The 23,475-nt window shown below is 41.3% G+C and overlaps 1 protein-coding gene across 3 annotated transcripts in view; it reads right to left on the bottom strand.

The window, feature by feature from the left end:
• LOC307216253 (uncharacterized protein) overlaps positions 1–23,475 on the bottom strand; it is a 40,786-nt gene that overhangs the window by 6,204 nt on the left and 11,107 nt on the right. For all 3 annotated transcript variants that reach the window (XM_079976343.1, XM_079976344.1, XM_079976345.1), the window contains 24 exons: positions 23,271–23,315; positions 22,252–22,296; positions 21,120–21,173; positions 19,088–19,156; positions 18,624–18,692; positions 16,712–16,780; positions 13,497–13,565; positions 12,888–12,956; positions 12,727–12,795; positions 11,974–12,042; positions 11,482–11,553; positions 10,647–10,715; positions 10,466–10,537; positions 8,668–8,736; positions 8,139–8,207; positions 7,947–8,015; positions 7,748–7,816; positions 7,296–7,364; positions 6,707–6,775; positions 5,605–5,673; positions 4,410–4,490; positions 3,476–3,511; positions 2,131–2,167; positions 857–1,414 (listed from right to left, as the gene is read on the bottom strand). In XM_079976343.1, the coding sequence (XP_079832469.1) occupies positions 857–1,414; positions 2,131–2,167; positions 3,476–3,511; positions 4,410–4,490; positions 5,605–5,673; positions 6,707–6,775; positions 7,296–7,364; positions 7,748–7,816; positions 7,947–8,015; positions 8,139–8,207; positions 8,668–8,736; positions 10,466–10,537; positions 10,647–10,715; positions 11,482–11,553; positions 11,974–12,042; positions 12,727–12,795; positions 12,888–12,956; positions 13,497–13,565; positions 16,712–16,780; positions 18,624–18,692; positions 19,088–19,156; positions 21,120–21,173; positions 22,252–22,296; positions 23,271–23,315 (2,035 nt within the window). The remainder of the gene's footprint in view (positions 1–856; positions 1,415–2,130; positions 2,168–3,475; positions 3,512–4,409; positions 4,491–5,604; positions 5,674–6,706; positions 6,776–7,295; positions 7,365–7,747; positions 7,817–7,946; positions 8,016–8,138; positions 8,208–8,667; positions 8,737–10,465; positions 10,538–10,646; positions 10,716–11,481; positions 11,554–11,973; positions 12,043–12,726; positions 12,796–12,887; positions 12,957–13,496; positions 13,566–16,711; positions 16,781–18,623; positions 18,693–19,087; positions 19,157–21,119; positions 21,174–22,251; positions 22,297–23,270; positions 23,316–23,475) is intronic.

Raw genomic sequence — 23,475 nt, 5'->3', positions numbered from 1 at the left:
CTGGCACCATCAAGGAGGGGATGGTACCATCGTGGCCGCCCCCGACACATGCCACACAACCCCCCACCGTGCCACACCCCCGGGGCACGTGCCAGCCATGCCCCCACCTGCTCTCCGCCCCCAGTGCATGGCACCCACCCCTCTGCAAAGCAATAATTTGCACATCATATTTTATGTTTTTGTGCTTGCACAAAAGTTGGTATATTTTGCCCTAAGCATTTATTAACTGGTGCAGTAAACTATTAAGATAGGTCCACAATATGAAATTCTTATTTGTGTAATTTTAGGAAACTGCATAAGAAAGTCTTGCTTTAATTCCTACCCCCTTGCCCTGAGTGGAGAACAACAGAGGTCTTAGCAGAGTTCTCCCTTTGAGAACCTCAGCTTCTCATTCTTGTTTGCTTATGTCCTGAGTCACAAAGGGACAAGAGAAGGACTGGGTGATCCATTCTATTTCTGGTCCATGTCAGTGTTGTCTATATTCATTCTTAAGTCTTTTCTGTCCTGTTTCCTTATTAGTGTGGTGTGGTTTGTTTGTTTTTTAAATCCATATACAGTATTACCCTTCAACTATGCATGCTTTTACACTTCAGTTATGGCCACTTTGACATGCAGACCTCAGAGCACTGAATGTGGGTCAATGCAGCCCTTGGCCTGAGAAAAGTTAGCTATCTCTATAGCTTTGGGATATAAAATCTATGGATGAACATAACTTTCCTATATGGCACACTCTACATCCACAATGTTGTTCCAAGACCTTTAGTGAGGGATGTAGAGGGTAATCTTTGACTGGAGGCACCCAAAAGCTTGAAGATGATCTGTGGGGACCAGTAATTCTTTTAAGAGCCATGATCACCTGGAAGAGTATTAAAGTCGTCAATGAGGTACATATGTTCTCTGTCAGGGTCCGATGCAATGAGATTCAGCTCCCGCAAGAATTCAACTTGTGTTGGGTCTGAAGTGTTCACAATTCCAATGGCATACATTTCGATGTTAGCTGCATGAGCCTCTCGGACAGCAATATCCAACTTGACGGCTTCTCTCTTATCCGCTTGGCCATCTGTGAGGACTATGGCAACTTTCCTCACACCAGTTCGAGCCCCAAAAAATCCTTCCTGTGTTGCTTTACGGATGGCTGTGCCTGTGTAAGTGCCTTCTCCCATATATAACATCTTCCTGATTGCTTGTTTCACGTCCTGTTGAGTTGTGTACCTATTAAGTCCAAATTCAAGCCGAACCTCCAGGCTGTAGAGGACAAGGCCAATTCTGGTGGCATTTCTCCCTACAGTTACTCTGTCTACCAAAGCAGTGACAAAATCTTTGATTATTTCAAAATTCTCTGGGCCCACACTTTCAGAGCTGTCAATCACAAACACAAGCTCCATAGGTATCTCCTTGCATTTGATACCACAGCCTGCAAAAAAGAAAAACAAACCAAATCCATTCAGATAGGCCATATGGCTTGCTTTAATTATATACTATATTCCCGATGTGTGACGTATATGAGGATAAGTGCATTTTTTAATTAAAAAAGGGAAAACAATTGCAGCCTGCTATGAATTGACTTAACAGATACACTCTTCTTAGGATAGAAGTAAGATTGCAGATGAAACAGAACCAATTTAAATTACTTGATGGCTTTAATGGAGACCTTAGTATGACCAAGACTTTCAAATTATCTATTGCTAATGTGAGATTCACAGTGCTCACAGTGATAGATGGAATCAAAAGAACCTTCCCACAGTGACAAACTCCCCGATAGGTCAGAATCTGGCCACTCCCCATTAGGTCAGAATCTAAGATTAGCCACAATCGGGCTGTGGACCGAGCACTGCTAATATTTGGGGACTGACAGAACACTTTCTCCTTTTGACTTAGCAATGTAGGCTAAATTTAAAAGTGCCTGCCAAAGGCAGACATCTGTTAGTGTTCTAATTCTCACGGCTCTTTTTGGGTGCTAAACTATTTAAATGTAAATTTTTAAATATTAAATTGACATCTCAAATGATTGGGCGACCTTTTCATTTCCCCTTGGAGTTGCAGATGTTTCGATAATCATTTTCTGGGAGGAGGAAATGATCAGAACAAACAGGCATAGGATTGGAATGAGAAGGCTTGTTGAAAACTTACCACATATCTCTTTAATCAATTTAATTATATCTTCTCTCTAGGTTAGAAAAGACAAAGAGTTCACATATACATTATCTGACGTCTGCTTTATTCCCAGCAATTTATAGCATGGCCTCTGCTGGCATACCTCAGATTTCAGGCATTTTTCATCATCAGAGTTGTTGCCAATATTGTTCATGCAATGAAGCTTAAGCACTTAAGTACTGGACCATTCAGTCAATGCTTAAATGCTGCAATGCATCGTGGCTTAAGGAGCTTTAAGAGTAGATGTGAATACCCCTGGAAGTTCATAGGCTGCCTTTTGTGTGTGCAGGGGAATATTATAATCTCAATTGGATGCTGCAGCACATTTCTTAAAATATAGAATTTATTTCTCCTAATGGAGACATTTTAGTAAGGCAACTTTTCCACCACCTGCATTTCACAAAGATTATTCTACCGTAGCCAATTCTGTATTGGCTATTGTATGCATCAAATAATTTTGCCTGAGTTGCCCAAGGATGTAAGATAGGATATCTTTGGTGTCCCACTTAGCACAGCAGTGTTGGTATGTTTGTGTTTGTGTGTGCGGAGTGCAGTGGAGCACTACTGATGGCAGTAGTGCTGCTTGCTAGGACAGAGATGGGTGTGAGTTCAAGGGAGCTTCAGGTGTGTGTGCATTTGTGGGGTTGCCACTGCATTTGCTATCACTTTACCTCACCTCATCCCCATCTCAGTAAGCACAGCATCTCCACTGACTTAGCACAAAGGTGAGCCAAGGTGGATGAGCAGGTGAAAGTCCACCAGTGCAGTTTTTCAGCAGGAGGACCAGACATCCAGCCGTGGGTAGTGAAGACAGAGCAGCCCAAGCAAGAAGTATATTTAAATCTGAAAGTGAAGATCCATCTACTCTCTGGATGGATGTCCAGAATCAACAACATCAGCACACCTGGAACTGAGATCTGCACCTCCTTCAGCCCAGGTCAGTTCCCTCTACAGCACCACTTTGAAAAATACACATTTAATAGTTGGTCGGCTTGCTGCAAAAACACTCCTTTATTTTTGTGACTTCTTCTTCTAGTGTTGTATGGCTACCATGGTTTCTGACCTACTTTTAAAAAAATATGTGATGTCTACAATGTCATTTTTATTTCATTTGGCCTCTTTTATCCTCCTTTTCCCATTAGCCAGGAAATTATAAAGAAATACTCTGAACAACATACTTTGGTATTCAGTGAGCTTTCTCTATATATGCCTTCTTCAAATAAAGCATTAAAAAAATCTTTTACAGCTGCTGAGTGACACATACAGAGATTGAGATAATATTGCATAAATGAATTTTCTTTCCAAAATATTAATTGCTTACTGTTAGACCTTGCTCGCCCTTTGCTCCGGTTCTGCCCTAAAAAGACAACCATTCATTAAATAGCAATAACATTTTATTATTTATGCCCTACCCATCTGGCTAGGTTTCCCCAGCCACTCTGGGCTGCTGACATCATATCTAAAAACATAAAACATAAAGCGTTAAAAACCTCCTGATACAGGGCTGCCTTCAGATGTCTTCTGAAAGTTGTGTAATTCCTTGACATCTGAAGGGAGGGCATTCCCCAGGGAGGGTGCCACTACCAAGAAGGCCCTCTGACTAGTTCCCTGTAACCTAGCTTCTCACAGTGAGGGAACCAGCAGAATACCCTTGGAGGAGGACCTCAGGCAGAACGATGGGAGTGGAGATGCTTCTTCAGGTACACAGGACCAAGGCCATTTAGGGCTTTAAAGGTCAGCACCAACACTTTGAATTGCTCTCAGAAACGTACTAGGAGCCAGTGAAGATCCTTTAGGACTGGTGTTATATGGTCCCAGCGGCCACTCCCAATCACCAATCTCTTAGAACAATCTGTGGGATGATTTCCTTGCTACTGTTTTAAGGTTGAAAATGTTTTATGTATTTTATTTTGCTGTGTTAAGTAAGTTACAGCATGATTATGAACCATTCTGAGATTTTTTAAATTAAGAGCTGTATTTAAATGATTTTAATTTATAACTAACAAACAGCATAAGGAGGGTTGTTATTTTTTAAAAAAAGAAAACAATCAACAACAAATACTTGTGTGGGGAAAGGAATTTGGAGAGGAGAAGTCTCCTGGGAGAAAGGAGTATTTAATGCTTTCCCTGCTCTAAATTGTTCCCCTTCATGCCACTCCTCCCACTCCCATGGGGTTCAAATGTGTGTCATTTGTAGTTAGATGATTTTTTAAGTGAAAAAGTATTAATGATTTCTTATGCATATTATTACATACAGGTTCTCCAGCTGAACCAGGGTCACCCATGTTTCCCTTCTCTCCTTTTCTTCCTCTTTCTCCAGCAGCTCCACGATCACCCTTGGAATTAATTACACAACATTCGTAAGGCATCACATTAATAACCTCTGTTTGAAACAACATGCACTGATGGGAAAGACGAGATAGTATTATGTCAAAGTTCCCTACATTTTGCAGCAGAAATGGACTCTACCATATGAATTCCAAATACATACATTTTTTAAAAAATGCATGACTTGACATGCCTGATCCATCCTAATTTCTTGACCACTTAGCACATCAAGACATAATTAAAGCCCCCAAACTGGCCGATCCACCGAACCAACTCCCCACTCCACCCTCAGCAGACTGGGGTGTAGAAGGGAGAGAACTCTGGCACTTAGAGCGTGATATTGTAGTCAGTGACCGTGTAACTGATGTGATTTTCTGGAATAATCACAACCATTCTAAGTGGTCAAGGTATGAAGAAACTCCTTTTGAGTGAATCAATAGGTGGAACCCATCAAGCAGGCTAAAAGGCAGCAGATGGTAGGGAGCATAGATCTCTTTTGCTTGTGATCACCAGCAACAGGGGTTCCGAGACATACTGCCCCTGATATTAGAGCGGGTGGCGCTGTGGTCTAAACCACTGAGCCTCTTGGGCTTGTTGATCGGAAGGTTGGGGTGAGCTCCCGTTGCTCTGTCCCTGCTTCTGCCAACCTAGCAGTTCGAAAGCACACCAGTGCAAGTAGATAATTAGATACCGCTGCAGCAGGAAGGTAAACAGTATTTCCATGCACTCTGGCTTCCATCATGGTGTTTCGTTGCGCCAGAAGCGGTTTATTCATGCTGGCCATATGACCTAGAAAGCTGTCTGTGGACAAACGCCACCTCCCTCAGCCTGAAGCAAGATGGGCGCCGCAACCCCATAGTTGCCTTTGACTGGACTTAACCATCCAGGGGTCCTTTACCCTTTTACCTTAGAGGTAGTAAATAATCATCTCGACCCATAGCCATTAATGAGTATATTTAATCCCCTTAATTTAAAATTGTCTAAACTTCCCATACTATATATTTCAAAATGCCCATAACATTAATTCCACTGCTTTTTTTTGTTTTAAATAGATTACGAGTAACTTCAAACAGCTAAACTGGGTAACAGGTAGAAACCTGTTTTTAGATTTTGATACCATACCTTGGGTCCAAGAAGCCCTTCTCCAGGAGCCCCACGGGGTCCTGGCATTCCTTGAATTCCTTGCTCACCCTGAAGGCAAGGCAGAATCATTGACATTTATTGTCTACCCTAAATCAACCTTCATTGGTTACACAAATTTGATTAAAAGTAAAAAATAAATAAATAAGGGAAAGGTTTTTTATTTGAGCTGTCTGTTCATAAATAAGCTTACACTGAAAGACATTCCAACAAATGTAGCACTTCACGCAGACTGAATTCTGCATATGTTCTCCTTGGTGCCACATATTAATATTTTCATCACTATGTATGTTTTTGTGCAGATGTTGTGACCCACTTTGGATCATGACTCAGTAGTCAGCAGCAACCCACCAGCCGAAAACCAATGGAGTAGGTAGTGGCAAAGTGCTACAGCACCTTGTGGCCTTCAATATGTTGTTGGATACCCAGGACCCATCAGCTCCATCTTCCATGACCAAAGATCAGAGATGATGAAGGTCCACAGGTTCCTCACCATTAAATTACAGGTTCCTCACCCCTAAATCTCAGGAAGCTGAATGTCACTTGTCTGTGTAAGATTCTGGATGCTGACCGCTCAGGGGTCTGCATAACTACCGGTATTTGGCATGATAGAGTCTTCTCATTCATTATCAGAATTAACCAGACAAATCGCTCCACCACCATGCACCCCAGTCCCACAGAACAGAGAAAGAGGTATCAATCTGTCAAAGTTTTTCCGTATCTGGGCTGTGTCAAATTGGGTCAAATTAAGCCACAAGTTCCACTCCTGGTGGTCCCCTTCCATAAATTCCTTTTAGTTTCAGCTTTGCAATCATACTCCCCCGGAACCCAAAGGCTGCCCAGTGGGTCATGGGAATGATGCCACCATCATTTGTGGTTGGAACTACAGTATGGTGGTATCTGATTGTATTCAAACCTCTGATTTTCAGACTTGATTAATGACAACCTTCTTGGCAAATGCTTTTGGTCTGGTTTGTCTTTTCAATCTATATCAACCCATAAAGAAGTTTTAACATCTCTAAATTGCCAAAAACTGAGCCCAACCCAAATTGCATGTAAAACTGAATGCAAGAAATGTTAATACCTTTGGTCCTTGGATACCTTCACCTGGAGGTCCCAAAGCTCCAGGTGGTCCTTGTCGCCCAACATTGCCCTGAATAGAGAAACAGCATAGCATCCTTTTATGCCTACAAAATGTGATAATCATTGCCACATTTCATGTCACTTTTACTTAAAATGTTTATAAGATACAAGTGAGTTCTTGAGAGTTCATGGCTGGCAGCCAATATATGTTATAGCTCAATCCTAACCATATATCTCCTAAGAAGCATCACTTGATTTCAGTGGTACTTACTTCCAAATAAATATGTTTTATCGTTGTCTTAAACGACAATCCATACATCACATATCACAAGTTACTCTAAATGGTCAATGGATGATGTGGTTTGTGAACTATTGACTTTGACCTGTGGTGATGATGATGATGATTTAAATCAGCAAATTAATTTAATTAGGACTTTGGATTAACTTTTTGTCTCTGTCAATGCCTGTTATTATTATTTATTCCTAAATTAATGCAAAGATTATCACAGCTGCAGAGAGATAGGGAAAGAAGACAGTAATAATTATTCCTGAAAAGATACGTTTCAATTTGAGAAGTAATTATAACTAACTTTAGGCCCTGGTAGGCCTTCTCCTGCTGGGCCTGGGAGACCAGCTGGTCCTCTGATACCGGGATCACCCTAAAAAAAAATAATATTTTTTTTATGAATTTTCCCAATGCCCAGTTTTACTTTTTCATCCTTATTATTACTTCTATCATGCTAAGCAATCAATGTGGGAAGGAATTATTAAGGAGAACAAATTAAGCAGAATAAAAAATTCAAGGTTTAAGAGGAACCACAGAGGGAAAGGTTGATAGATAGATAGATAGATAGATAGATAGAGACAGAGATATATGGAAATATGAAGTTTATATATCAGGGCAGTAATATTTAGCTAAGAACTGTAATATACATTTTCCAACAGTATTCGATAAAAACACTACAATCATTTTTTATTGAATAAACCAAACTCCTAATCGGCAAACAATTTTATAATTTTACTTTAAATTACCAGATTTTACCTTTGGTCCAGGTAACCCAATCCCTTCAGGGCCTTGATCTCCTGGAGCTCCTGGAAGACCTGGAAGGCCCTGAAATCAGAAAGTAAATTGGTTAACTATAAATTGCTTTGCAATGACAAATGTCCCATATTCCCCAACATGGTGGCACACATTATTGGAAAATGTCCACAAGTAGTTTGTCAAAATTGCATTTGCTTACAGGTGGGCCAGGGTACCCATCTCCCTTTGGTCCAAATGGTCCTGGTGGTCCTGGATGTCCACGATCGCCCTATTTGCAAAAAAGAAGAAGAACATGTTCACATTTTTCAACAGTTATTAGTTGCTAGATGTTTATTTTCTATTTTTTAATTTGTTTTTTAAATTTAAATGAGTATACCAATTTGGTTATTACCTTAGCCCCTGGAATCCCTATTCCCTGTTCTCCAACTGGGCCAGGAGGTCCTGGTAATCCAAGATCACCCTTCAATTAAAAAAACCCACATATATAACCAAAAATATACATATGCAACTAGAGAAGTGAATTTTGAATATTATGTACTATCCTTTTAAAAAACGAATCTGCCTTTATTTAAGGGCTGCTACAAATGTCACAAAATTCCCATATGAAATAGATTACAACTCATGCACAGGTGATGCTCGTGAACACACATTAATTCTATGATGTGGAGAAGGTCTTTCTTTTGGCCAGCTCTGATTGGCATTTTTTCAGTGCATACACAGACATGTGCATGTTCACGCATGATGATCCACATTCAGATTTTGCAATGGTTTTGACCCGACATTGCTTTTCAGGTAGAAATCTTGCCATACTTGGCCTCAATAATATCTCGGATTCAAGGACCATTGTAATTGCAACCATTGCTAGGCTCATTACTATGTCCAGACTGAACATTATGAAGCAACAGAAATGCGGCTGTTACCTTTGGTCCCATAATGGCTCGTCCAGGGAGACCTGGCATTCCAAGACGCCCAGGTGTACCGGGTTCACCCTACCATTATAAAACAAACAACAGCAGCAGCAATGACTTTGTAAAGGAACAAAACAAAATTAATAAAAGATCATTGAGATGTGAAGCTTTTTTCAAAGCCTAAGCATAGCTGTCAACTTTTCCCCTTTTTAAAGGAAAATTCCCTTATTCCGATTAGGATTCCTCACATGAAAAGGGAAAAGTTGACAGCTATGCTCTTAAGGGCTCATCCACCCTTACTTTTTTTTGCCCTGCACGTTCTTGATGCAGGTCTGAGCTTTAAAGCTCTGTATCCAAGAGCTCTCACCTCCCTCCTGTTACTTTCCCCGGAAAACCCACTCTTTAACGCCAATCAGAACAAACAACAAATCAGGTTTTCTGCAGATTGCCATTAGTTCAATTCAGCAGTATAGAGCGAGTTTTCCCAGTGGAAGCGCCAGGGCGGTTGGGGGGTGGAAATCAGTCAAGGACAGAGCTTTAAAGAGCAGACCTATGCCTTGAAATGCCACATAAAATGAATTCAGGATGAGCCCTTGGTTTAGTGAGGGCTGTGTTTTCACTGTGGGCTTTTCTAGATAGGTGGGTTATTTTTGTGAGTCTATTCTGAAACTTCTCTTATTGGCACAATAATCCTGCATTAATGGCGGATTTATACTGAACAATCCACACACCACACACCCACTTAATCCGCTGTTCACCAACACTTCTCCAAGTCACACCACTGTTGCTCTCTTGTGGGGCATTTTTGCATTACAGTGGTACCTCTGGTTACGTACTTCCGGAGGTCCGTTCTTAACCTGAAACTATTCTTAACCCGAAGCACCACTTTAGCTAATGGGGCCTCCCGCTGCTGCTGCGCCACCAGAGCACGATTTCTGTTCTCATCCTGAAGCAAAGTTCTTAACCCAAGGTACTATTTCTGGGTTAGCGGAGTCTGTAACCTGAAACATATGTAACCTGAAGTGTATGTAACCCAAGGTACCACTGTAGTATGAAAAGTTGCAAAATTTGGCCTTCACCCCAGTGCGGTTCCCCCTGATTACATACACAGCACAACAGAACAATGACCCATCCCCTCCAACAGCATAGAAATCAATATGGCTCACCTGTGCCAACAACCTAGCCTGCCTCCCTCACACAAATCAGCCACACCGCAATCAACTAAACAGAACCAACCAAGCTCGGGAACCCCTAACCTCTCACAATCTCAATGAAAATAAATAAATATATAAACAAAGAACCTACCCATGTGACGCTGACACCCCCCTCCACCCGCTACACTAAGAACAGGCAAAAGAGCGAAAGACCAATATCCCCATCTTTCTCCCCTCTCCCCTAACTGCAAGATGTCTATGAAAAAAAATGTCTCTCACCAAATGTAAATGAACTGTGAGAAAGACCATGAATTGAAAGTGGAGACAATAGATGTGCCATTCCCTGTTTACCTGTTTGCTTTGTAACACAAAACCCCCAATAAAAAGCATTTTTATTTTTTTAAAAAAAGAAAACTATGGGACAAGTACTGATAAAAAAGGAAGCACCACAAAACATTTGCAGTAGCAAACAGTACTGAAAGTGGCATCGTGTATTGCCATCCAGGTAATTTCATGAGCACAAATAATCACAAATGCATAATAAAAAGGACTTCTGGAGGGGCTGTTGCCTTTCCTCCCTTGGCAACTGCTCCACCACACCAACCTCTGACACCAGACGTGGTAATAAAATAAATTAATAATAATAATAATAATACTTTAGCCCCTGCAGGTCCTGGCACTCCAGTTGGTCCTGATAATCCACGTATACCTCTTTGACCTTGATCACCCTAGGAAAAAGTTGAAAAAGCTACTTTATACAAAAGCTACTTTAGCTTTCTCAGAGAAGGTAATAAAAAGCACACATAATTCCATGACCAATTATAAATAACTTCTTGCCTTTTCACCCTGTATTCCAATTCCAGGAGCACCTTCTGGACCACGGGGGCCAGGTAATCCTGGTTCTCCCTGCAAAAGAAAAAATAATAATGTGGTAGCATATCGTTGTATATATTGGTGCAATTCAGCAGCTAAAATATTGCTCTGTGAATCAAGAAGTCCCTGTTTGGAATTCTCCCCTTCACCAAGGACTCATTAATGGCCCCTCCAGACTGGTGTGTTTTTTGCAGGTGTATTCTGCAATGTGTCATTCATGCAATAATAGAGAATTAGCAGTGAATTTAAACTGGGCCATTCACGTATCATTCCATTTTATCTGTTGTTCTTCAATGCTTCCCCAGTGTTACCGCATTTTTGCTGTCAGGAGGGGCTCTTTTGCTCCACAGCACAACAAAAGCAGGACAGCAACAACAACAACAACTCTGCATATTATTAGGATAATGTATATGTTAGTGAAACTAACATACCAAAATTATTTATATGAAGAAAATTGCTTGCAAAAATTTGAGTGTTTTGCAAAACTGCATAAAAAGGTGTCTGTTAGGAGAAATTCACATTAAATGCTGAAGATTTTTGAAAATAATAATTTCAAATTGCTGCAGGAATCTGGACAAGGGAATTTAAAATTGGGAAAAAATGAGGAACCGAGAGAAATGAAATAGGCAGATCCTTCCATCTCTTTCTCTAGGTGTTATCATGTGAGTGTGTCCAACGCATCACATCACACAGAACTAATCCCTTGGTTATAGATGAAACCAGCCTAGATTTGCCAAATGGCATTTACAGTAATTCTTTTAATTTTAGAAACAGACATGCTTAAATAAAATAAGCAAACCTTTTGGCCTGGTGCTCCATCTTCTCCTGGCAGGCCAGGTAGACCTGCTAGTCCTGAAGAACCTGGTTCCCCCTAATGTCAATGAGAAATGGAAAGTTAAGAACACAAATAGAGCCCAACTGGATCAGACCTAAGCCCATCTAATCCAGCATTTTGCTTTCTCAGTGGCCAACCAGATGCCTCTTGGAAGCTCTCAAGTAAAACACAAGCACAGCAGTGTTCTCCTCACTTGCGATTCCCAGCAAATGATCTACGTTGCCTCTGATATTTGAGGCAATACATAGCCATCGTGACCAGTAGCTGTTGAGAGCCTTTCCCTCTCTCTCCTGTTTCTGTTCTCCCTGGTACTCAGTTCTCCTAAATATACAATAGAATTAAGTCCTTGAACTTTAAATACACAGGGCTACTTATGCAATGCAAAAATAATTAAATGCCTTATTATAATGCAGTTTTATACAGTTTTAATATACAACTTTTAGAATGCTACTTTACCTTTGCTCCAGGTTCTCCAAGACCTCTTTCTCCTGGAGCTCCAGTTTCTCCTGGTAAACCTTGATCACCCTTAAACAAAACAAAATGATTTGAAATGCTTGAGCAACATAAAGAACATCTGCTCGGCTTATTCCGTCTTCAGAGAGAGACGATGGGAGTACATCAATAGAGAGCAGCACCATTTCAACCACTATATACTTGGGAAATTGAAATGATAAAAATAAAATCCTGAACACCTTGGCAGGGCTTCCATATTACACTAAGCTATAGCTTAGTTTTATGTGCATGAGCCCAGCATGGCTGAGAAGAGGGAAATCAGAGGCTTTCACTTCAGTTTTCAAGTGACTTTGGTTTCTTGTTATGCCCAAACTCCATTCCCAACCACATTTGTTGTTGATTACACTGCCCACACGTGAGAAGTTTGCTTGGTGGGGATTTCTGCCAAAATCCCACATAGTTATTTAAAAATCAAGCAGTTGCAGTTCTGGTTGTCAGCAGAGTGACTGAAATAAAGCATATGGAACCTGGTGTGAAAAGAAACTGGTAACACTCAATAATACACGATAGAAGGATAAATAAAACACAGGGGGAGACTCCTTCAGAGCTACTTTTTCCTTCAATTTCTCCAGTTGTCAAATTTCAACTATCTTGCTCATCACAGCCAGCTCTCAGCTGACTAGAGTCTCCAGCCAATCAGAGTCTGCTGTCATGCAGACCAATCACAGAATTAAACCCAACACTGACTTGGCTCACCTTTGGTCCGGGCAATCCCTGTCCAGGTGGCCCTCTTGGCCCTGGTGGTCCTTTGGGGCCTTCTACTCCCTAGAGAAGATGTCAGAAAATGAATCCTGGAGAAAGAGTTCCCTAAGCAAGGCTTAAGCAATTTTTAAATACCTGCAAGCACCAAAACTCACCTTCTCTCCTTGAAGTCCAACACCAGGTAATCCAATAGGCCCAGGCAAACCAGGCGGGCCAATTTCACCCTTATAAACAAAGCATTGTTACTTAATACAAGTTACTTAGGCTGCAATCCGATACCCAGGAGTAAGTCCCAGTGAACTAATTGAAACTTAGTTATAATAGACACATATAGGATTGTGGTGTAAATATTCACTAGGTACAATTTGGACCAGCTCCTTCGAAGCCATTGGCATAGTCTCAGTACAGAGACATTGACAAATGTATGCTATATTTTCTTAGGACGCATTAAATGCCAGCCTTTTATAGATGCTGTCTCCGGCACAGTAAGGAACGTGTACAGTCTTCTTTTCTTTTTGTACCCCAGAACTTAACTTTCCCACAGAATGAAACCCTTCTTATTTCATCTCACACTTTACTATGAAGAGATGTTAAAATGGGCTTTGGGTAGTTTATTGGGCATAAATCTATCTGAGAAACTACAGTATTGTTCAATCGCCATTGAAAAAGCAAATTCTTTATTTTGCTTCATTACACTCTTTGTGACTAGTATCAGTCACAGGTCATTTAGACTTTGCAAATCCCCTGGCATATTTACTGCTCACCTTTTCACCCTTTATGCCAATGCCTGGTTGGCCTCGGGGTCCCTTTGGACCATCAAAGCCACGATCTCCCTGTATAGAAAGACAAAATTGCATAGAGGTTAGAAAATGTGATCTGTGCTTTCTCCTGAAAGTTCTGTTTAGTACAAATGGACTGATTGCTGGCAACGTAAGGATATAATTCAAAAATACTGAGAATGCAAAAGGCAGTGCTTGAAGTTGATTTTCTCTTGTGCATCAAAGAGAGTTCCCCGCCCACCTGATGAGATCACTGTTGAATTTGAAAGTCATTACAAAGAGATGAATAAAATGATTTATCTTCTTTCCATTTCAAATGTTTATGTTCCGGTCCTGAATTCTCCATATTGATGGGAAGAATTCAGCGCTTGCCATATAACAAACATGGCTTTCTTAATGTACATGATTCATCTACGTAAAGATCATGATTCACCTATTGCACACTCTTTGGCAATGTTATGCTCTCTTATAGTGGGAAATATTGTTATTTATTTAAGGTGCCTAGACTCACCATTTTTTTGTGAAATCAGGGTGGTTTCCAGTAATTTAAAACTGCAGATGCCTAGGGAGGGGAGGAGCCTGAATTTTCTCCCGCTTCGACACCCTCCATAAGAGAGAGGAGTTAAAAGGTCTCAGACAGGTTATTAGTGCTGCTAAAACTGAAAGTACCAACTCTCTGTTAAGCATTGTGTGTTGCAGAACCATGTGCAATGTGCTCCTGGGGACGGAAGGCTGAGGCGGTGAATAGGTGGAACAAATTGGGACAACAACATCTTGGAGTTGAGAATTAGCCACAACTTTATAGATTACAAATGTAGATAGGCTTTGGCTTAAGGTGCTTGGTGTGTATTCTGTATCAGCCTCCTACCAGATGACTGGAGTTTTGAACAGGGTCATGCCACTTCAAGATGCAGGTCAACTAAGCTGCCCCGCCCCCAGGCCGCCATTGGAAGTTCTAAGGCCCATCCACTCTCCATATGGCTTCAGGACATAAACTTCCACGCAGATCCATTTACCAGAGTACCCTGAGATTTTGCACCTGCTCAAGGACAGGGGTGATGCACCAACTCACCCCACCCCTGGAAACAGACTAAGGATTCATCCCAATGCCTTATCTACCACACACGCCACTGGATACAGAGATCCACCACTGGGGAGTCCATCTTCCTATTCCTTTGCACATTGTGTTCTTGATGTAGCCACAGATGTGGGTGGAGAAACCCCCTTTTTTCTCAACCACATTACCCCAGCCGGATCAGGCTGTTGATTATTATCAACAAGGAACAGTCTTTTCCTTCTAATATTTCTTATATATATTTTAAAACGTCTTGTTTTAAAATAGTACCCGTCAATCTTGAAAACAGGCCAAATGTTTGGTTCTTCCTTTTGACAGGTTTGATTTTGTTTAAAAATGGGAAATGTAACATTATAATTTGCCTAGATAAGAAAACACTCGAATGTACAAAGATGTATGAGTAGCCTTACATATATCTGTTGACATTTCATCCTTGCTTTTCTGAAGAACTAAGTTCTATTAACAGTGGAGTTCTGGCTAAATGCCAGATTGGTTAATTACATTTGTTCTGCCTGTTTAAATCTCCTTTGTAGTTTCAGTTTGTTAATGCATTCTTTACTTCACTAAGCTGTTGTGAAGTGTAGCTGTGTGTTCACAGGGAAGCAATTGCTTCATGTCATCCCAGGAATGGTTTGATTTCTACAGGCATGTTCAGCTTTATATATAAAAAGAGAGATGAGCTGAATTTTTCTTTTTTCCTGCTACTGGCTGCATTCCTAATCATATTGATTTGAAACAGTAATTGTTGGTTCTGGCTTTATATGCTTTACTTGTGATTTTAATGTGCAAGTGTACCCTGTCTGGTGACTTTGGGGTGAAGGATGGGTCATAAATAGTTGACAAAAATAAAAACATACCAAAGATGCTATAAGATATGATAATACAGTGGTACATTGGGTTAAGTACTTAATTCGTTCCAGAGGTCCATTCTTAACCTGAGGTACCACTTTAGCTAATGGGGCCTCCTGCTGCTGCTGCGCCGTAGTCATGCAATTTCTGTTCTCATCCTGAAGCAAAGTTCTTAACCCATGGTACTATTTCTGGGTTAGCAGAGTCTGTAACCTGAAGCGTCTGTAACCCAAGGTACCACTGTAAAACCATTAGGGATGTGAGCATTCCTGTGGAACCACAGCACTCATGCAAAGGAAGCTCCCCACAGGTGGGCAAAAGGTAGATAGGTCCTAATCTACTGGGGAATCTCAGGGTGATTTGTAACAGATCAATAGGAATTATGGTCTGAACAATAGCAACAGGGGAAAAAAAGCTTTTTCCCACTGCCTAAATTAGGCTGTGGAGATGAAGAAAGCTTGAAGGGGAAACCAGGACTAGATTTAGGTGGGGCAGGATTGTGAGCCCAGACTCAGCTCTGAAAACAAATTCCTGGGTTGAACATGTGTTCCGAGGCACCTTGTTCTTTAACTCTATGTCCTCAAAGCCTCTACTCCAAACCACTACTTTGCACCCAGGTCTGACTGGTGGACCTTGAGGTTGTAGTAAAAAACAAAGTAGATCCTTCAAGTCTGAAAACTGCCCAGCCTTGCCATAATGCTTAACAGCTTTGTTTACCTCTTACCCTCTTCTTGGAGCATGTACCAGGTTGTTCTGGGGAGTGGGGAGCTTGACTCTATCTTTTAATCCAGCTTCCTCCCTCCGCTTGGTTAAGAAATATAAGTCCAGATTGCTGTAACAATTGTTTTCTCAAAATTTATCTTCTATACCAGGAAAACTAATAAAAACAGTTGAAAAAAGAAAAGAAATATAAGCCCAGAGCTGATGCAGCTTGACTGAATGGAGTGGGACAGCTCTTTTTATGGCCTATGTCACTGTAAAATCTTAGATTCTTACTGTGGCTTATGTCATGTGCACACAGCTTCCCAAATCTGTGGTGGGAGAGCACTGAATGCAGAATAAATGGGAGTGTGTCCACGGCTTAAGTGCTAAAGTTATTATTGATGTTGAACAGGTCTCCAGCTACAGCATGCAGTTTCTGAGGACTGGGTTACAATGAAAAGCAACACATTTCTATGTACGTTTTGATAATTCCAAGTTTGGAAATGGGCTTGCACAAACACTTTAAAAGGTCATTTATATGCCATGGCATTTTTAAAGCAAAACTCTTTTGTACCTTTGGTCCTGGAAGCCCTTCTCCTGGAGATCCTCTTTCTCCCTGAATACCTTGTGGTCCCTGAGGCCCCTGTAAAAATGTTTTTGAAAGCAAAATTCTGGAAATCAATAGCAAATCAATCAAAGTAGGATCTTCATACATCTTTGTGGTTTGGAGCCTAGTCTCAACCTGCCCTAAATTGCTAAAGTAATGCTATATTTATGAAAAGCAAAAGTAGCTTTTTTCATGATACATCAAACAGCAGACAGCTATGAACTCCAGGTATAACAAGTTATACTGGCTTATGCTAGGAGTCCCCCCCGCTCCCGGCACCATTAAAGAAAAGGCTTAAACATGTGAGCCTGCAATGTTTACCCTGTAATAGCCTGAAAATGCAGTCAAGTATAAGATCAACTTTAATAATAGATTCTTTATGGGCTCACTCAAGCTTAAAGTTAAGCAAGTCTTTTAAAACAGATGCAGTGGTTTGCCCACATTCTAGGGAATTATTTCCATATTTTCTTGTTTGCTGAGGAGATTGTGTGTGTTTGACAGAACCCCTAGAGCAGGGTTTCCCAAACTTGTGTCTCCAGCTGTCTTGGGACTACAATTCCCATCATCCCTGACCACTGGTCCTGCTAGCTAGGGATGATGGAAGTTATAGCCTCAAAACAGATGGACACCCAAGTTCGGGAAACCCTGTTCTAGATGCATTGCAGAGGATGCTGATGACATACACATGTTCTATGGTGCTGGAAACTCGCCCAGAGTGTAGGCCTGATCTAGTAGGAAATATTATAGTTTTGCATAAATTGAGACGAACCTCCTTCCTAAAACAAACTCAGTATTTCCCTGCAGATGAATGTTTAAAATTTATTCCATAAAATGTATATACTGTGTTGACTGTAAACAACAACCCCCCCCACCCCACAAGTGGTATACAAAATGGGCGGCTGGCACTGTCAGTATAACTGAAGAACTACCAGGATCCTTTTGCTAATTAGTATGTTTCATTCTCACTTCTAAAGTTATGTTTGTATTTACTACGCCAAGTTAGAAACTATCTCGGAATGAAGCAGGTAAGTGGATGTGTAAATGTGAACAAGAAATTTGGAGGTTACCAATGTGGTGACCTCTAGATATTGTTGGGAGTCCAACTCCCATCAGCCTCAGTCAATGTGGCCAATAATCAAGGGTAATGGGACTTGGAGACCAGGAGTATTTGGAGGTCCACATATTGGCTGCTCCTGAAACTGGATGAGTAGAGTGTAAACCCCATCCCCCCAAAAAGGGAACTGAAAATGAACATGCTATAGAAAAGGAGAACAAACAAGTCAAGAAGAAGAAGGTGGGAGACAGGAAGCCACAACAGAGGGCATCACCATAGTCAAGAGGCATTATAGAATTAACACAGTGGTCATAGTTTCCATAGATGGAAGACAAAAACACAAATGGAAAATGGAAGGAAAGAACACAACTTAGAGACATCGAGAACAAGAGTTGGCAGTTGTTCAGATAAAAGAATGAAAAGACCAAGAGGTATCTCTTATTCTTCTACAATCACACTCCCGTTCCATCTGAGCCAAAGAAAGACATAGAGGATAATAGAAGGATGTCCACAAGCCAGATACACAAATGGGGTGAGATTGCAGAGCACAGAAGAAACAAGAAAGCAATCAGAAAGAGAACGAGGTGAAAGATCTGGAACACAGAGTTGCAGATCATCTCTATTAAAGCAATAACTACTTTGAAAAGAACTTGTAAGAGAAGCTGAATAAGAAAGGCTGAAAAAAGTAAAGAACCAGGAACCAAACCTTGAGTGGATCAGAGCCACTCTTTATTTTTATGTGCACTGATTTTTGCATATAAAGGTGCAATTATTTGTTACTAAGGGATTTCCCCCCTGTGTGATCTCCCCACGTACAGTACATACCGGTAAACCTGGTTCTCCAACTCCAGGTGGGCCAACAGGACCTGGTCTTCCTGTTAAACCAATGTCACCCTTCAGAAAAAGATATGTTATTTTTGGATTTGAACAAAATTATGGACACTGAAATGAAGCAGCATTCTTTGATTTAATACAGTGATATTAAGAAGACTAGAGGGAAGTAAAACAAATCTGATACCTGTAATAATAACTTCATTTGCCCCCTGTCTCTCTATATATGTCAAATTTTATTACCAATAAACTACTGAGAGTTACACCATTCTGTGCGTTCCCTCCCCCCTTTTAATGGTATGAATGTATTTGAACTGCATCCAGAATACCTTTCAGGTATTACAAAGACATCATTTATCCTTGTTTTAAGTTGTTTTTGTGTGTTTTTTTTAATCCAGCCATATATTATTTCAGCAGCTGTCCTTTTGCACAATAGGCTATATGATTGGCATTTTTACCTTGGGGCCAGGCAACCCTACTCCCGTTTCTCCAGTCAGTCCAGCAGGGCCAGGCAGGCCTCTTTCACCCTTTAGAAAATTGCAAAACAAAAGAACTGATTTCAACTTTTTGATAGGGTTTCAGAGAGAAGAAAACCTGCTCCTCCCTCCCTCCCTCCCTCCTGCCCTTAAACTAAGGTACAATAAGCCCACAACTTATGTAGGGGTTAAGTTCCAAAGCCAAAATTGTGTATGGTCAATTGGGGTTCAGTCTTAAATGGGATTGCCAAAGCCAATTTTTCCTGGAACCTCAACCCTCTTTTAATTTTTTGCCACACGTGTAAAGCTGAATGTGCGCAAGTTAAATGCTTGTAAGTTGTGGGGGAATTGCTTTCGCAATATGTATCATAATGCTTCTGCCATGATAAAACTAGCAGATTGCTTGGAGTGGGAATAATAAATGAAAGAAGACTGGGAAACACATCCAAACATAGAAGGAATTAGCAGAAGTAGAAAACATGGGTGGGTTTTCCCTGTTGTGCTCCTGCATTGAACATTGGTTTGCGCCGCCCTGTCTTGCCCTGCTTGTGAATTCCAAGGATAATTTCTAAAATCAATTCTGGAACCAGAGTGTGCCCACTATGTTGCAGCTTTCAGTTCCTTTGCATCTTTTGCCCCTTGAACAATGTCATGGCCCTGCTGATAAACTGCCAGAAAAAGAAAAAGAAAAGCAGTCTTGATGTGACTGAGCATATGATTGCACCATTATTTTTTTAGTGTGCTATTTCATCAGTGCACAGCAGCGCTTTTGGGGGTAGGACCACTCACCTTCCGTGGTGGGAGGTGTTGCGACTGGGCATCTGGGCCCTTGTGGTGATCCAGCTCGGGGGCAGGGAATTAATGCCCCACCTCATGCTAACCCTGGCCGCATCATAATATGACACTAAAATTTAATTGGGGATGAAAGTAATAGATGCAAAATTGGAAATTGCCCACATGGAAACTGACCCAACCACATGTGCCCAACTTGAAGCAGATTTTACAATCAATCCCCCTCTCCATGAGATTCTCAAGAAAAACACTTTTGAAAGAGTCTAATGTGACCTTCTGGGTTGCTACATGCACAGTAACCAGCATGAAAGCCAAACGCAAGCTGAATTGCTATGAAGACTGTTTTCCTCACGGAATACAGAACAGCGTGGTAACAAAAATAATCTCAAAGTGGAAGAAAGCAGTTGTGTGTGGATCTATTTCTTACTAATTAATACTAATGTACTGTCCCATTGTTGGAGAGATGGCCTGGAGAAAAAATAGCTTTCTCTTGCTTTTGAGAAGAAATTCAAGTGTCATAAAAAGCCTCAACAAGGTGTTATTTATGAGCTGTACTTTAATGGTTCCCTGCGGCTTAAAGCCATACAAAGCTCTGAATGGGCTGAAGTGCCTTGAAGGGGATTTTTTTGTGATGTGGAATGTCTTATGACATCTCACTGTTGAATGACAACGGAGTTGATTCTTGCTTCTTAGATGTTCCATTTGGTGGTTTTGCAGACACAGCCGGAAAAGTCAGTTTCAGCACAGCTAAGATGGATAGAATTCATAGCAGAGGAAATATCTGAATAGTAGCAACATTTTCCTCAGGGATGAAGAGCCTGTGGGCCTTTCCAGATGTTACCAGATTACAATTCCCATCATCCTTGATCATTGGCCATGGTGGCTGAGGTTGATGGGAACTGGGAGTCCAACCACACCTGGAAGGCAGTGGGTTTCCAAGCCATGGTTTACAGTGGTAGCCAGTGGGGAAACCTCCATAGGTTGTTGGCCAACGGTTCCCATCATCCCATACCATTTGTCATGATGGCTGGGGCTGAGAGGAGTTGGAGTCCAACAACATCTGCAGGGCACCATGTTTCTTTTTAACAGTTTTTGGTTTTCCAGTTTCATATGGCGCATGAACTGGGCCAACGTGAGTGAAAGCAAAAGTGGGCCCCAAAATAGCAAAGGTAGCAGCAATCTCTTACAGCGTTTAGAATTAAATTAATGTTAAGAGTCTTGCCTTTGATCCTTGCATTCCTTCAGGTCCTTGGTCTCCAGGCAGTCCTTGGGAACCCTGTTAAACAGGAAGGCATTTTTTATTTATTTTTTAAAAAGACCTTGGTTGAGTGCATCGTTAAATAGGAATATGACTGTTTTACTTCAATCCACACAAAACAGTTTATTCAGTGTTCAAATAATTGTGATATTTGCCTATTACATTCACTTATCATCTGTCTATCCTGGTTCGTTTTGCACTGGAAATGATTACACTGCCTTTAGTTTCATGGCCTTCAAAAACCTGTATCATATGGCATTTGTTTTTCCATTTGAAGCCCTGATCTGTAAGTTTCTTTCTGTCTGTTGTGCTTTTAGCTCATAAAACCAATTACTAGCAGACTGGCAACCCACAAGAAAGGTCTTTCAGCCTGCTGGAGAATCCTGACTTGGGCATTGCTACCTTAACCATATTAGGCTAATGGTTAAAGAAAATGGCTGTGAAAAGGCTTTCCCTTCTCTGTGACACAACCCCCCCATGTGTGTTCCCCACCCCCTTTGTTAAAGGTATGAGAGGACTACAGAGACTAGTTCTCTAAATACAGGAAGAAACAGAAGAAGGTCAGTCATTCATCAGCTTGTTAACCATGGGTTACTGATTTATTTCATTTATTAAGCACATCCCATAAAACATCTTGAAGTGACTTAACTATGAGAACACCAACAATTAAAACATTATTTCGAGTCCAATACAAACACACAGAGAGACAGAAAAATCTCCACTTAAAAGCCTTGTTGGAAAAGGAAGGTTTTCAATAGGCGCCTTAAAAACATAATACTAGAGATGGTACCGGTCTGATACACTACAGGAGATAGTTCAAAGGGTAGGTGCCACCACACTAAAGGTCTGATTCCTACACTGTACAGAACAGACTTCTTGATGACAAGTATCTACAGGAAGTCCTCACCTGCAGAATGCAGTGATCAGTTGGATATAGATAGCCCACAGTTCCAGGGACACGAAGAGTGATGGGATGGGGAGTTGGCATTAGTGACTGACAGCCAACATATAATTCAGAGGAGGGACAATTTAGCTTCAGAAAGATGGCAGCTAGCACAGTTTTGAAGCAAAGCACTTCCACTCTCTGTTCATTTACCTGAAGACCTCGGAGGCCTCTTGGTCCACCTGGGCCTTCTGGACCCTGAGTGATAAGAGGAGAAATTATATGTGAGCCCATATACAGTGCAAAATATTACAAATCATACAGTGAATCGCCAGCAAGGGAAAAACAAAATGATTCAAATGTGGAAGGATAATTGAAACATGGGCAGAAAGGCTAACGTCAAACTAGATATTTAAAAATCCAGTTTGTATTATCACGCTCTCTGCAAATATGTACCTAGCATTTCAGGACTATTTTCTCTCCAGTCAGTCTCTCTTTTGGGACGCAGGTGGCACTGTGGGTTAAACCATGGAGCCTAGGACTTGCCGATCAGAAGGTCGGCAGTTCGAATCTCTGCAACGGGGTGAGCTCCCATTGCTCGGTCCCTGCTCCTGCCCACCTAGCAGTTTGAAAGCACATCAAAGTGCAAGAAGATAAATAGGGAAGGTAAACAGCGTTTCCATGCGCTGCTCTGGTTCGCCAGAAGCGGCTTAGTCATGCTGGCCACATGACCAGCTCCCTTGGCCAATAAAGCGAGATGAGCGCCGCAACCCCAGAGTCGGCCACGACTGGACCTAATGGTCAGGAGTCCCTTTACCTTTACCTTTAAGTCTCTCTTTCTCCCCACCCCTACCCATGACACCCAGTGTGGTATAGTGGTTAGAATGTCAGACATGGACCTAGAAGACCAGGGTTCAAATCCCCGCTAAGACATGAAGCTCATTGGGTGACCTTGGGCTAGTCTCTGCCTCTCAGCTTAACCTACCTCAAAGGGTTGTTGTGGAGATTAAATGAGGAGAGGGATAACCAAGTATGCTACCTCAAGTTCCTTGGAGGAAAAGGTGGACTACAGGTATAAGGCCTAATAATAATTATCATAATGGTGATGTTTACACATTGCTCACACTACTATTGCAGCACTGGGCCTAGAAGTTCTATGAGCGGCACAGTTTCTGATTATACAAGTCCTTACATTGCAATCTGATGTAGTTGACCATCAGATAATTACTTACCCTGTCGCCTTTTATTCCTGGTGTTCCACATTCGCCTCTTTCACCCTTAGATTGAGAAAAGCACAATCAATCATTACTTTGAAAAATGTGTAATGTTCTTGCCAGTGCTTTATCCCCCACCCATTCCCATTCTATTTCAGATGCTAAATTCTTTGTCCTCAAATCCAGGAAATCAATATGGCTGTATTGGTCTTTAGCACCTAGT

Source organism: Podarcis cretensis (genome assembly GCF_951804945.1).
Source record: "Podarcis cretensis genome assembly, chromosome: 1".
Lineage (NCBI taxonomy): Eukaryota > Metazoa > Chordata > Lepidosauria > Squamata > Lacertidae > Podarcis > Podarcis cretensis.
This window is presented reverse-complemented; position numbering and strand designations above follow the sequence as displayed.